The sequence below is a fragment of the Epinephelus moara genome, chromosome 7 (genome assembly GCF_006386435.1).
Source record: "Epinephelus moara isolate mb chromosome 7, YSFRI_EMoa_1.0, whole genome shotgun sequence".
Lineage (NCBI taxonomy): Eukaryota > Metazoa > Chordata > Actinopteri > Perciformes > Serranidae > Epinephelus > Epinephelus moara.
The window spans coordinates 17843394-17858221 of record NC_065512.1 but is presented as its reverse complement, the minus strand read 5'-3'; the positions used below and the strand labels follow the sequence as shown (position 1 = coordinate 17858221).

Genomic DNA, 14828 nt, shown 5'->3' with positions numbered 1-14828 from the left:
CTTAAACGTTGGCGAATTAGCTTGCTAAATAGGTAGGGTATGCTAACAAGTAAGCTTAACAATAGGCTAAAAAGTTAGCAATTTAGCTTGCTAGGTAGGTTGGCTAAGCTAACAAGTAAGCTTGCCAATTGGCTAAAGTGTTAGCAAGTTAGCTTAGCCTAACTAGCCTATTAAAAAGCATATTTGTTAGCATAGCCTACCTGTTAGCAAGCTAACTGGCTAATATTCTAGTCTATCATCAAGTTTACTCGTTAGCATAGCCAACCTCGTTAGCAAGTTAACTCGCTAACCTTGAAGTAGCTTCCTAGGTTTTTGTTCAGTGTTACTGAGGATTTTGTTCCAATTGTACTAACTTCAATTCACAACTTCAACTAGCTTAGCTCTGAAGAAGCATACAGGAGCAGCACACTGATGATGTCAGAGGGTTGTAATTAGGTTAATGGCAGTGTTGGTTCAGGAATGCAATGTGTGGCGTTGATTCAGGAGCACGTCGCACTTGCATGCAGAAACATTCAAATACACAAATACACAGTTTTTGCTAACTGTAATGGATTAGCATTAAGTGGGCATGTCTGTAAAGCAGAAACATAGAACCCATTTTGATTCAGATATTTGCAAATTGCCATGCCAGTTGTTCCCCGGCCAAAATTTAGCCTAACTTTGGAGTGTTATGTAGCCCTCTTGCCAACAAGCTAGCCTCCACTACCAGTGGAGCCTAAGATACCACTACCTTCACAGCAATTGTATCAGAGTGGCAATACCGCTAGGGCTTTGGGGCCACAACACAAGGCATTTAAAGATGTCTGGGCTCTGTGATATTGCAACATTAAACAATAATTGATTATTCACAAAAAGCACCAATATTTGAATTGAAAATGCAAAATAATTGTCAAGTACAGCTCCATATATTACACATTAACATTAATGATAAAATTAACGAATGGCTAGTGAAATATATACATACAGTATACAGGCGTACAGCCAACCAACATTAACTAACACCCACAGTTTAACAGAAACATCTACAATGTGACATTTGACAATTCTAATAACTTAGCATTTGACAAACTTGACAAGCTTCTTATGTAGCCAGTAAAATGCCTCTACTACACAGAGCAGCTCATGTCAAGAGTAGATTATAACCATGAATACCTCAGTCAGTATCAGAGGGACCTTCTGCTCTATCTTTCTGCGTCATCTTTCTGTAATAATGGCATAGTGCAGATAGAAACATGCACAATAAAGCTGCTATCTGACCTTTCACGCACGGTTTGCACTGCAAATGACAGCTGATAGAATCTCTGTTTCACATTCAGTTTCATTTTAGAAAAATTTACAAACTAACAAAGCATTTTTTCTTTTATTACATTTATTCATGAGGGCACATCAAATATCAGTCTGAAGCAATGAGAAAAAAGTTGTATCAGCAGTGACTCCATCTTTCAATGAACAGTCACTGAATTGTTTCTGACAAAACCTTTGAGGCTTAGGGGCCTGTCGCTCCCCCCCCCCCCCCCCCTCACACTCATCTGTCCTATCAATTAAAGGTTTAAAAATGCCCAAAAAAAATCTTTAAAAAAAAAAAAACCTTTGAGGCACCTCCTCTTTTTCCTGTGGCTTTGACTGGATAGCTGTAAATCAGAGGTAAACATGAGAGCAAAGACAATCAACAAGCCTCCAGTCCGACAGAAACACAGGTCTTTGTCAAGTCTATGAAGTCGCACATGCTCTCAGACGGAGGTTATATTTGTGCTCTGACTGTTAACACTGTACAGGCGTCTGGGAGAAGTGCAGCACAGGAGCTGCTGGTTGAAGTGTTTCCTGAAGCTTTTGCTCATCAGGAAGAGGGCAAACGGGTTCACGCAGGAGTTGGTGAAGGCCAGAATGCGAGCGCACACGCTGGCGATGAAGTGGCCCAGCGAGGTGTCCACCTGGTCGTAGTGGTAGGAGCGGTACAGGTAGATCACATGACTGGGCAGCCAGCAGATGGCAAACAAGCCGACGAACACCAGCACAGTTTTGGCCAGACGCTTTCTGGACTTGATCTGATGGGAGAGCAGAGAGAGAAGGAATCAGCTTCTACAATTGGTCCACCACTTTGGTCCAAGCTGAAATATCCTGACAACTATTAGGTGGATTTTCTAAAAACATTCATGGTTCCCAGAGGATGAACTTTGGTGGTCCTCTAAATTTCCTCTCCTGCAACCAGAACTTTTGTCTTTAATGAAATAGCTCAAAAACTATTGGATGGATTACTATAAAATTTGATACACACTGCAAATAAATCCTGATTCTCTTTTCGTCTAGCTCCATTATCATGTCAGCATCTAAATTTCAAGGTTCTAGGTTCAGTTCATTGTTGTTTATTCGTACATGTTAAAAACGTGTGGGAACAAAATCCGTTACCCTGGTCCAGCAGCATACAAAATAAATAATTAAATAACTTAAGAGCCTATAATAAATACAACACATAGTCAAAAACCAAGCAGCATGTTAAAGTGCGTAATAGTGCATCAATAGCTGCACATAGTTACAGCAGTATTAAGTGCAGAGGATAGATTTTAAGCCAGAGCATTCATAAGCCTCACAGCCTTTTGGAAGAAGCTGAACTTTAGCCTCGTTGTTCTTGCTTTGAGGCTGCGCAGGGTTGAAATTCACACTTTGGTGTACCGAGGAACTTTGGTCACCAAAAACTTGCAAAACTAACAACCCTGTTTTCCCATGTGTGAGTGTCCAAATGACTAATGGGAACAACATTTTTTAAACATTGAGAGTGACTGCTGCAACTGGCAGAGGCAAAACAGGCTGCAGTGTAACCTTTCGTGGCTTGTTCAGCGCCCTGTATGTCCACTAAAAGTGCTTGTATTTGCCACTGAGAGGCTCAGATTGTTACTCCATGTCTCTGGCAACATTATGGAAAGGATCCCTACAAAGACTAAGATTCATTTGTTTAATAAGGAACAACCCCGAAATCGTTAAACTGTAATTTTATCATTGTACAACACTCTTCATATAAACTCAAAAAAAACATTTTGATTCATCTCTTCATTGCTCAATCAATCACCAACTCTGGTTTGGTTGAAATAAACCCTTAATTCACCCAGTTAGATGTAAAAAATATTCTGGCTCTGTACACGCTAAAATGTTTATTTAAATGAAGTCTTGTGGGTTTGGAGATAGCGATTTCCTCTTCCTTCCTCTGTAAGGATACTATCAATCAATCTAGTCCAATCAGGAAGACCTTCTTAGTGCTCATCCATTCGCAGTTCTCTCCCTCCCACTCCCACTGCTTCCTCTAATCAGTTGACTGTGGGTGTCCACTCATCTAGTTATCCAATCAAAGTAACTGACAGTGCGAACATGCACGATTGGTTACATTACAGCTTGTTTCACAGCTGCAGTGCTCTCAGTCAGTGTTGGACCAGTTTCAAAAGTGTTGTTCCAGAAAACGTGGGACAAGGTTTTCCAGGTTGGAATAAAAAATTCAGAGCATATGAATTGTCCATTCTCAAAATGGAGGTGGCTGAGACAGCGGCCAGCAGCTAACGGTGCTGCCTCCATAAACAATACTATCAGCAATCAATCTGAATCTGCAAAGTAACTGAAGTTATTAGATAATGTAGTGGAAGCGGAAAGTGGCAGACAATGGAAAATAAAATATGAGAACCTATTAATTTGACTTAAGTACATTACATGAGTTATGGGTAGTGACCAAAAGAATGAGGTTGCGGATACAAGTGGCTGAAATGCCCAGCCTTAGAGATAGTGTAAGGAGCTCGGACATCCGGAGGGAGCTCGGAGTAGAGTCGCTGCTCCTCCGCATTGAAAGAGGTCCGTTAAGGTAGTTTGGGCATCTGATCAGGATGCCTCCTGGGCGCCTGGCTAGCTGGCTGGCTGGCTGGCTGGCTGGATGGATGGCTGGATGGATGGATGGCTGGATGGATGGCTGGATGGATGGATGGCTGGATGGATGGATGGATGGATGGATGGATGGATGGATGGATGGATGGATGGCTGGATGGATGGCTGGCTTTCTCAATACACAGTTTGAGTACTAAGCACTAAACCGGGAAATGTATAGTTTAGAAAGACGTTTTTAAAGACCACTTTGTGAATAAGAGAACAAATCAAAGGACCCAACCACACACCTGTTTCTGGAGGTGCAGGTGTCCTTCAGCAGGGATGTCCACAGAGCTCCTGATCAGACAGCGAGCGATGAAGCAATAGTAAACGGATATGATGAAGAGCGGCACGATGTAGAAGATGAGAAAGAAGGCTGTGGAGTGGATTTTTGGGTGCAGCTCCCCGGCGTGGGGGTAGGGCGCGCAGGTCACAAATGTCTCATTGGTGTGGCTCGTGGTGAAGGTGTGCAGGTCGGAGAAGACGGCCTCGGGGACAGCCAGAGTCACAGAGAGGAGCCAGATGACCCCCACTCGTAAACAGATGCTGAGAGTAGCGCTGGACCTGTGGCTGTCCAGAGGTCTCACTATGGCTTTGTACCTGAACAGAGAAGAGAGAGATATGTGGAGCATCACTGAAACTTGTTTTGTCATCGTGTGGAGAGGCTGTTTGTATCAAGCTGATTACCTCATTCTTCATTATGTATGCAATCAAGAACAGCTGCAGAGAAATTAGTTATTGTCTCGTTACTGATTTCAATGAAGCACTCCACCCACCACCTCCGACTGAGGGAGACTCAATTTCTCCTTGTAATCAAATAAAAATCAGCTTTGATACCTTTTCTGGCTGTAGATTATACAGCAGACAAAATTAAATTAGGCTTTGGATGAAAGAAAACAGCAACAACAGCAGATATTATTAGCTCCTGGATAGGCAGAGTTATAGACAGAGGTGGAAGGTTTATTTATCATAACTGGTATTTTTTTGTTTGTTTGCTTCCTAAGAAAGGTCAAAGCTGCTGAAAATAGAGAGAGCGGCTGGCAGTTCCCAACACATTTTCAGACAACGAAAACCTAAATCTGGACCCTTCTGTCACAGACTTAATATTTAATCTGTGTTAGGTTGTTCAATCAGCACCATGCTGGGCCCATATAATCATTTTAGCTCTGCGCTTCAATCTCTTTATCTCTTCCTATCTTATGTCAGGGATTTCCAACCTTTTTGGCTTGTGACTCCTGAAAGTGAGAGAATATATAACCTTTCATTACTGGTTGCATATGTGCAGCTGGACTGGTGTGACAACGCAATCACCAGAGTCACCAGAAATGTTGGAAATGTACATTTCTGTGGACCATGGATATGTAACATTTGTGCGTTTCATATGTTGAATTTGTGCCTTTCACTGTGGTGGATATCTTCAAACGTTATGTTTCAGTTTTCGTGTGGTTAGGTTTAAGCACAAAACCCACTTGGTTAGTGTTAGGAAAACCTCATGTTTTCACTTAAAATACTCAGTTTTGTTGCATTTTGGTAAAAAAAAAAATAAAAATACCATTTTGTTGTTTGTTGGTCTCAAACACTGGTCTGCTGTGGTCTGCTTCTCGGCAGCCATCTTGTACCAGTTAATCTTGCTCACCAGGCACCTGCCAGGATTGTTGAAGTTGCACTTGATGACGTAACTGTTTTCCCTTCTGACGCAGTCGTGTCTTGATGATGTTTCATGTATTCCCTGCTAATAGATCGATAAATTAATAAGCTGTTTTTTCTGAGGCCATTTTGTCTGAGGCTGTTTCATCTGACATCTGACAGAGGTTTTCCTGAGACCTGATGCTTTTTCATCTAAGGTCTGACACCTGAGGATGTCCTTAAATGGACACCGTAGTAGTCTTGCCCAGATTTCACACCTTCCACCATCCACTTCTCCTTCTGATGAAAAACTCATATACATCTAATCTGAGCTACATCACATTAGAAATGTTGATGTGATGTGTATGAAACGTATTTGCATTTTATTCTGGTGACTGGGTTCAGTGTAACTTCATCATATGAATATTAGAGGTAAAGTCATCCTGATTTCTCAAGAAAATAAGCAGATATCAGGAGGAAGGTCCAGCAAAATAAACTTAATTTCATGTACTTTCTGTTCTCCTAATCTGTTAATCATGTTATGACCCTTCAGATTTCTGTCGATTCAGATTATTAATATGAAAGAGAATCAGTAAATAAAATATGATCATTTATTATAGATCAAGAAAAAACTGACTCCTGGAGGGAAATTCACAAGCTACCCAGCAGAATATAAAGTAATTAAAATTAGCCCCACTGTTATCAGCTGCAACACTTAAGTAATAACACATTAATGTCTCAATAATTGGATCCAGTGACATAAAATATGTAATTTTAAGATGGGCCATTCTGTATAATGAGTATCCCAATCCCAACACTTAACAGTCAGGAAATAAATGTACAGAGAATGAATTGTTATATATATAATGAGAAAAAAAACATATATTTATTTTACATACTTACACTTGTTAAAACCTTATAATTTATTTATTAATTTATTTCTTATTTTATTTTATTTTATGTCATAGGGACAATGCAATTTAACATAGTTCCAATACAGAGTATGGGACTGATGCATTGCACAGAGAGTTTATAACTATTGCTAATTTTCAACTCTTATCCCTAGTTGGGCTTTTACATATAGACCTAAAATGTTATTAAAGATATACAGTTTAAAACATCATACAACCACGGAAGGCACAATAAAATACATAGACCACAATCCACACACTACAATACACATACCACATATACAGTACCAAAACACTGACACTAATACCGCTTAAAGGTTTGAGTGCATTTAGCTAGGAGTGTGTACAGCTCTGGTTTGCTTTTACCCAGCATTTGTCCTTTGTTGTGAAGGATTTTAAATCTGTAATCAGTTTGATTTTAGTTGGTAATGTGTCCCAGAGTTGACAGCCCATTATGGAAGAAGCTGATTGTTCAAATTCAGTATTTTACAATTCATGCTGCTCCTTGTCCCTCTGTTACTCTCTTGTCTTTGAATAAATCTGGAAAGAGGCTCTGGAGCTAGACTGTTGATACATTTGAAAAAAATAATTTCAGGAAACAAAAATTAATAAAGCTGTCAAAGCTGAAAAGATTGTGTCATTCTATCACACTCCAGCTTGTTTGTGGGTGCAGTTTATTGAATTTTGTCCATTTTTATGAACTTGTATAATGTAGTGTCGGGTATTTCTTGTCTTTTTTTAAATATATATCTATATATTGTATTTAGTCTATTATATTTTTTTGTAGATAGATGATTGTCTGTTGTTTTGTGTGGTATGCTGTGGACCTTTCTCTGTGTCCTTAAAAAAGTTATTATTATTATTATTATTATTATTATTATTATTATTATTATTATTATTATTATTTTCAGTGCCTGGTTGTATAAAGATGCTAAAGATGTTTGCTCTGGATTAATTTGCACTTCAGAGTTTCCAAAATCATTTTCCCCCCACACATGTTGGATATTTTTTAGGATGATTCCCATATTTGTAGACCCAATAGTGTTAAATATTAAGGGAGCAAGTGACGACTTGGACTAATAAACAAAGACATTATTCAGTATTTTAGATCCTGGCAGCATGGAGAGGCTGTTGATGCAGCATTCAGACCTTATAATAATAGTTTCTTCTAATAATAGGGAAAACAGGAGGTCACTCTGGTCAGAGTTTAGCCAGTTAAGTTTATACAATAATTTCCACAGTCATGTCAGATAAAATGTGCAGAAAAAAGTACTCTAAACATATTAGGGACTTTGATTAGGGGAAAATGTGCATAAAATGATGCAAGACTTTTAGAATGTGTTAATCTGAAGTAATACTGCAGCCATGCGTAAAAGCATGACTCTTCACCCATTTCTACCCACGCGTCATGTTGCAGCAGTGTAGCTCTGAAACAACAGATAAAGTGTGTCAATAAGGAAACCTAGTTATTAATCAGTCAACAAGTGTAAAAGCATGCTCGGACTAACTGCGTGAGAAGTACCGGTCAGCGGAGAGAGCAGTGAGGGTGAACACGGAGACTCCCACCGAGGTGAGCTGGATGAACGGGATCAGTTTGCATCCAACGCGGCCGAACAGCCACTCGTCCACCAGGTACCGGCTGGCGTCCACCGGGGCGCAGGTCACCAGCAGCAGCACGTCCCCCAGAGCCAGACTGGACAGGAACAAGTTGGGCACTGTCCGCATGGACTTCACCATCAGACACGTTTTCATTAAGGTGACATTTCCGACCAGACCCACGATAATGATGAGCCCGTACACAGCAGCGATGCCGATCCCGGGGAGCCAGATGTTGTACAAGAGCTGCTCCCTCATGGACACATTCAGGACCAGAGACCCGCTGTCATCTGGGGTAATAACCAGGGAGTCCTCCAGAGACATAGCAGCCTATGCAGGGAGAGGACGGAGGTTTTCAGCAGGGTGGTCCGGTTTCTCCTGGTGCGTTTGGTGACTGACTTTATAAACTATATGACCTCCTGCTGCTGCGTGCGTCATTTTACGCGCTACAGGCTGAAAGCTGTGGACATGAGGGTGGAAAAATATCTACAGGGAACATATAGGCTGATCTGTTTCAACTTAATTCTTTGTTTAGAGGTGAGCTGGGCTTAAACTCTACTAAATGTAATTGAGAAAATATTGGTACATATGCACAGATGATCTGGAGATGTCCACACAGAGTAGTCACCTTGATATGATGGATATGATTTGGAGTTCAGAGGAGGGGACAGTTTGAAGAGACATGATGAAATGACCAATAACTTCCCCGCCAACATTTGTATGTGGGGCCCATGTGGGTAGTGAATGGGTTGAAAACTGGGCCATATATGGGCTTGTTCATGGGTTACATATTGGCCCCATGCCAGTTGTCCACATGGGTGGGTTTACCCAAGTGGACCCCAGATAAGATGCCCATTTTGGGCCAATACCCACTTGGAACCCAGGTAGTCCTAACATAACTTTGCGGAGCCCACTTTGGTAAACCCACCTATGTTGGCATGGGGCCATCATGGAACCCATGGGCAATCCTATATAGGGCCCATTTGCCATCCCATTTACTACTACTACTCAGTGTCGGTCAACAGAGTTTCAAATATACCATGTTGAAATGCAGTTCCAAATTTGGTTCCCCTTGAAAAAGTTGTGTCACAGATCCTATCATCTTTTCATTCCACACCAAGACGACTGGAGAACTCAAGCAACCAAGCTTCTATTGAGAAACATGCTAGCTTACGAATTCTCCAGTTCAGTAATATCGGGGGTTTTTTTGGCAGCTACTGTTTTCCAGTCTTCTTTTGACTTAACTTGTGCAGCCCTACAACCAAACAAGCAAACCAGAGGACATGGGGAAAGATTTATATTCATTACTGCTGAGACTGAATGACACACTTCCCCCCAGAAGGACTTGACTACCAGGCAGTGCCATAACATATGAATCAAAGCTCCCAGATGCCCACGACCATGCCAGCAGAGATCAGAGGAGCTTGGATCTATTTTTTAATACTGGAGGGTGTGATGTAAGCTATATGGAGGATCTTCGATTGTATGTCTCTGTCTCTAATGGACTTAGAAATCACCACTGGGTGGCTCCATATGTTTTGCCACTCTTCAGGAGTCAATACGACCCCCAAATCTCGTTCCCACTGGGCGTTGGGATTCAGGGAGGAGTAGATCAGCATCTTATACAAACCTGAAATGGCACCTCTATTTAATGCTGCAGACTTGAATTGTCTATCTGTCTCCTGATTGTAATCAAAATATTCTTTGGGGAGTTTTGAGAAAACTGATTTTAAAATCAATTGTTAACCCATTTAGTATCATGGGCCTCACATAGACCCAGGTCCCCCACACAAGTCCCCTCTTTGTACAATATTATACCTCATACTGTAAGATACAAGCTATAACAGTGGCTCCCAACCCTTTTCCTTTACCTACCCCTCTTTTACCAATGAGTAAACTGAGGACCCCTGACTAAGGGACATCTTTTAGGATTATGTCAGTGTTTTGTTTTTCAGCAATCATAGATATTTAATAGGCTTCTTTTTAAACAATGTCAGTGTTTTCTTCTCCCTGACGCCTGTCTGACGCCCCACACTGTTAGCTCTCTGGTTGTTTAAACTGTGTACTTTTCTAATGTAGTGTGAGGCTGTTTAGCAGAGCATGAAGGTCCTGTGAACATAGCTTGTATTCAGCTCTTCACTCTGCCCTTACCCTGTGAGTTTTACTGATATTTATATCTTGATTAATGATCTAAATTTGACAAACTGGGGGGGAGGGTGACCTCTTTGCTGCATGTCATCCCCACTCTTTCTCCCTCTATTCCTGTCACTCTGCAGCTGTTCTATAATAGAGGCAAAAGCCCTAAAAAAAATCTAAAAACAAACAACCAGTTTCCTAAGGCCCCGCCTGTGAAGCTTTGGTGACCCTTAGTGGGGATCAGGACCCCCAGAACCCAAGAACCAGTGGGCAATGAGATGACTCTGTTCTGTACAAAGTAAAAACACAAATGTAGCCTACACTCTTCCAACTAAAAGTACTAACTAGAGCCATATAGGGTTTTTCGGCTTGTCACCCTTTCTTCAAAAAAGGGTTCTTCAGAAGCAAATAGTTTGGGGTAGAACCTCAGCTCTTTAGGAAGAAAGCTTTGGGAAATCTTTTGTATGGGATTGTAGTTATTTAATAAGTATCCCAAACCCAAGAAAAAAGTATTTCTGTGATTTACATAGCATGTTTTTGTTATTGCCTGTATCGTTTCAGTGTTGGTAAGTGGTGTATGGTCATTTTTAAATAAATTACAGCCAAATTATCAGAACTACGTTGTGAACCTCACTTAAAAACTAAGTAAGGTGTGGAAGTGAAGGTCAAACCTTTCAAACCTTTATGTTTTCTTGTACAACATGCCTTCACTGAATCTCTTTCTGACACATTGTTGAAGGTCCCTGAAAGACGAGCAGTGGTGATCCCAGACGCTGGGGCCCCCAGGTAAAGGAGTATATCAACGCCCTGATGGTTGCACTGTAAGGTCTGAGCCACGAATTTGGTTGTTTTTCCACTGACACATCATGCCGTATCCCAGCAGCATTTGAGGAACTGATCCGAGGTGTTTTTCACCGAGCCATCTCTGCTCCTTCAGCAGCTTTTGTGCCACCAAACGTGGGTGTTTAAAGCCAAAGCATTAAATTTTTCTAGTGTTTTTTGTGCCTAAATCTAACCACACCTTCACCACAGCGTTGCTGAGAAACATATCTGCCACAAAATAATGTACAAATGTAACATAGTCATGACTTGCAGAAACGTACAATGGAAAAAATCCTATGGTAGCAAGAAGAGGCCTCACTTAAGGGGCAGCGGCTGGTGCTCTGTATAGTGCCTTTATTGTCATTTTAAGGGAGGTTATACTTGTCATTGCAAAATGTGCCAATGTGAGTGGCCCCTTTTCTCGTAATATTTTGGGGGGCCCAAAATAACTGCCTGGATTGGCTCTCCTGAAGGTGCGTGAAGAAGTGAACATAGCCATTTTGATGTCACCCATTGGTTTGTGGGTTACTGTATTGGAGCTTTTGGTGTTTGCCGTTTTCACTGATGCCATATCCTCCTGAGACCCTGTGTCCTCATATGAGGACATCACAGTGTGGGGTTACTTGACCTTATATTTCATTCTACATAACTTAGACCTGTTGTCCTCGTTTGTGGACACTTTTTAGTGCCATCTAGTGGTAGTGAGAGCACAATACACTAATCCATGTAAAAACAAGATGGCAGCCATCTCTGCCAAGACAGTCCTGACAAAAAAGTGGGCAAGGAACAAAACCTGATCACATTTAATGACTGAAATTTGTTTTTTGTAATTAATAATATTTGTAGTTTGATATGGCAACAGATTTGACCAATTCTAACAACAGTATAAGCTACGACACTGCTAATAAGGAAGTACTCGTTTAAAGACAGTTGGACTTATATTTGGATTAGGGGGTGGAGCTGTGAAGGAGCAATGGGTGGATCTGACTGAGAACCAAAGGCGACCACCCGGTAGCAACTTGTCAAACACGAGGTAGCCACACTCTGAAGCAAACCCTGCTTTATAATTTATTTTAATCTAAATGGGACCATAATTTACAAAATAAACATCATGATGTATTGCAGAAGACCAGAAACTTGTGACTGAGACCATGAACTCACAAGGAAAATGTTTACTGAGGTAATAAACCAAGTGAGAAGTAAGATTATTTTCTCATAGACCTTTATTTGTAACAAGTGGAGTCGGCCCCTGCTGGCCATTAGAAAGAGTGACAGTTTAAGGCTCTTCCACATTGGTTTAACTTTATAGACCCAGAGATAAAAAACCCCCTGCTGCAGCATCATACTGGAGACATATAGCAGCATTATTCTCTGGTGCGTCAGATGGTGCCAACTTGGCTTGAAATCATTTTCCAATATAAATGCAAATTGAATTTTCCCGTATCGACGCAGTGGAAAACAGAGATAAAAGTACGCTTCGGTGAGCATGACTTTAACCATTTTAAATTTCTAACACTCTTCTGTTGCCAAATATGATTTCAAAGAGCAAAATGGCTGCAGAGTTGGTAATTCTCAGAAGTATTTTTCCCCCCAAAATCATTTGAGAGGAAAAACAGCCTTCAAAGTAAAATGTCTTCTTGGACTTGAACCACACTTTTATCTGAACTCACAAACAACAACACACACTGACTCCACCGCCTGCTATTTCAAGTGTTATGTAGATGGACCATGTTGATCCAAATTATGTTTTCAGAGCTCTAAGTGGAACTGCATCCACTTCTGTTCTCATTTGATGTCAAAGCAACCTCCTCCTCATCTCTCTCTCCATTATCCTCACCCTCGCGTCTCTTCATCTCTAAGACATTTGGATTCATTTTGCCAGTTTTAGTGGTTAAAAATTGACCGTTATTTGTCAACAGCATTCATTGTCTGTTGTTTTCTCTCTTTCTTTATAAACTGGGCAAAGACCAAAACAAAATTTAAATAAAAGCATCTCCCACACATTCAGATAACCACTTTAAAATGGCACACCATTTGATTAAAGCTGTGATTAACATGGTTGATTGTTGGCTATGATCTACTGAATATTTAATGTGTTTGGTGGTTTTAAAGAGTGCATTAGGTTTTATTCTACAAGAGTATTGTTTGGTCTGTTTTTTAAATCCTATATATTGACCCAGAGGGAGACTGTTTCATAGTCTTGGTGCCAAATAAAAAAACACTTATGTTCAGTGGATAGTTTTATTGTATAAGTGCACTTAAAGTGTCAAAGTACTCGTTCTGCAGAAAAATGTCCCCTGTGCCTGAAATATATTACATCAATAGTGGACTGTTCGGAGTTATACATGAGTGTATAAACAGATATTGTAGCTGCTGAGATGTTTACATTATTAACTTTTTTTTGTGTGTGTGTGTGTGTGTGTGTGTGTACACTCAGAAATTTTATTTCCCTATCTAGGGATAATCTGAGTCTTGAACAGTTTTGTGAAAAAGTTGTTGAAAAGTTATTTTATTTTACTTAATTTTATTTTATTTTATTTTATTGCTGTGGAATCAGTGGTTTAAATGAGGTATAAAGTGGAAGAGAAGGAATCTTAAGTACAACTACCTCAAATTTATACTTAAAATTTAGGGCAGCAGTACCTGGCTCCATAAGCACTTGGCTTGGGAGTTGGAGAATCACCAGTTCAAGTCCCCATACAGACCAAGTATGAGTGTGGACTGGTAGCTGGAGAGGTGCCAGTCAGCCTCCTGGGCACTGCTGAGGTGCCCTTGAGCAAGGCAGGGAACCCCCAACTGCTCGGGGCACCTGTCCAAAGCAGCCCCCTCTGACTTCTCTCCATATATAGGTCCTGTTTGTGCATGTGTGTGTATGACAACAGAGTGAAATTTAATCTCCCCTTGGAGATTTACAAATTATATCTTTTTCAATCAATTCCCTATAGTTAAAATATTTTTGTGTGTATTTGTTTAACAAATATGAGCATTAAAAACCATCATTCAGCACCATGGACAGCAGCCAGCTCAGCCTGCAGGTTTCTGTCGCCACCTGGTGGAGAAGATGCTGAATTGAAAGCTATAAGAACGAATGGACACTTCCTTCTTCATTTCCTGGAGAAATGAATCGTTCTTATAGTGACACAGTGAGATGTCAGCCAGAGATAAACCGGCAAACAGCACCAACAAAAGCAGTAATATTAAGACAACATTCCCAGCAAAAAGATAACTACCAGGAAACGTTCCCTAAAGGGTACCTAAAGGTTCTCTTAAGGTTATTCAAAGTTTTATTAAAAAGCATCTGGCGAATGTTCCCTATGTTGTCTGGAGATTATTTAAAGGGTTTTTAAATATCCAGGAAATGTTTCACGTAAAACAAATAAATTTAAAAAAAAAACACCTTGAGAGAACCATAAAGAAACATTCCTATAAGGTTCTTTGAAGGCTATTTAAAGTAAAAATAAATAAAACTACAGAATCTTCAGGGAACTTTCTCTAAACGTTTTATGAAGGTTATTTAAATGTTAAAAAAAAACCCAACTAAGATAGTATTCAGGGAACGTCCCCTAAAGGTTCTCTAAAGGTCATTCAAAGATTTAACCCTGTAAGACCCAGATATAGAAAAAAATGAGCATTTTTTTTGACCTCTCAGATATTGTTTTAGGAGGCCTCTGATGTAGAAATCAAAGAGTTTTCAAATTTTTTACATTTTAGTAAGTTTTTAGGGAAATGTAAATTTGCAACGTTGGGCATAGTTGGGAGCAGAACTTCTGTGTTTGTACTCACTTTGTCTGAACAGATATACAGAACATTTAAGTATTCATTTGCAGGGTTGATTGC

The 14828-nt window shown here is 40.3% G+C and overlaps 1 protein-coding gene across 1 annotated transcript; it reads right to left on the bottom strand.

The window, feature by feature from the left end:
• Positions 1-1729: 1729 nt before the first annotated feature.
• Positions 1730-8492, bottom strand: LOC126392598 (gastrin-releasing peptide receptor-like). Its single transcript, XM_050048070.1, has 3 exons — positions 7960-8492; positions 4149-4500; positions 1730-2045 (listed from the first exon to the last, which is right to left on the bottom strand). Exons 1-3 carry the CDS (start codon positions 8355-8357, stop codon positions 1731-1733), a joined length of 1065 nt encoding a protein of 354 aa, XP_049904027.1. The 5' UTR covers positions 8358-8492; the 3' UTR covers position 1730.
• Between the last annotated feature and the right edge of the window lie 6336 nt (positions 8493-14828).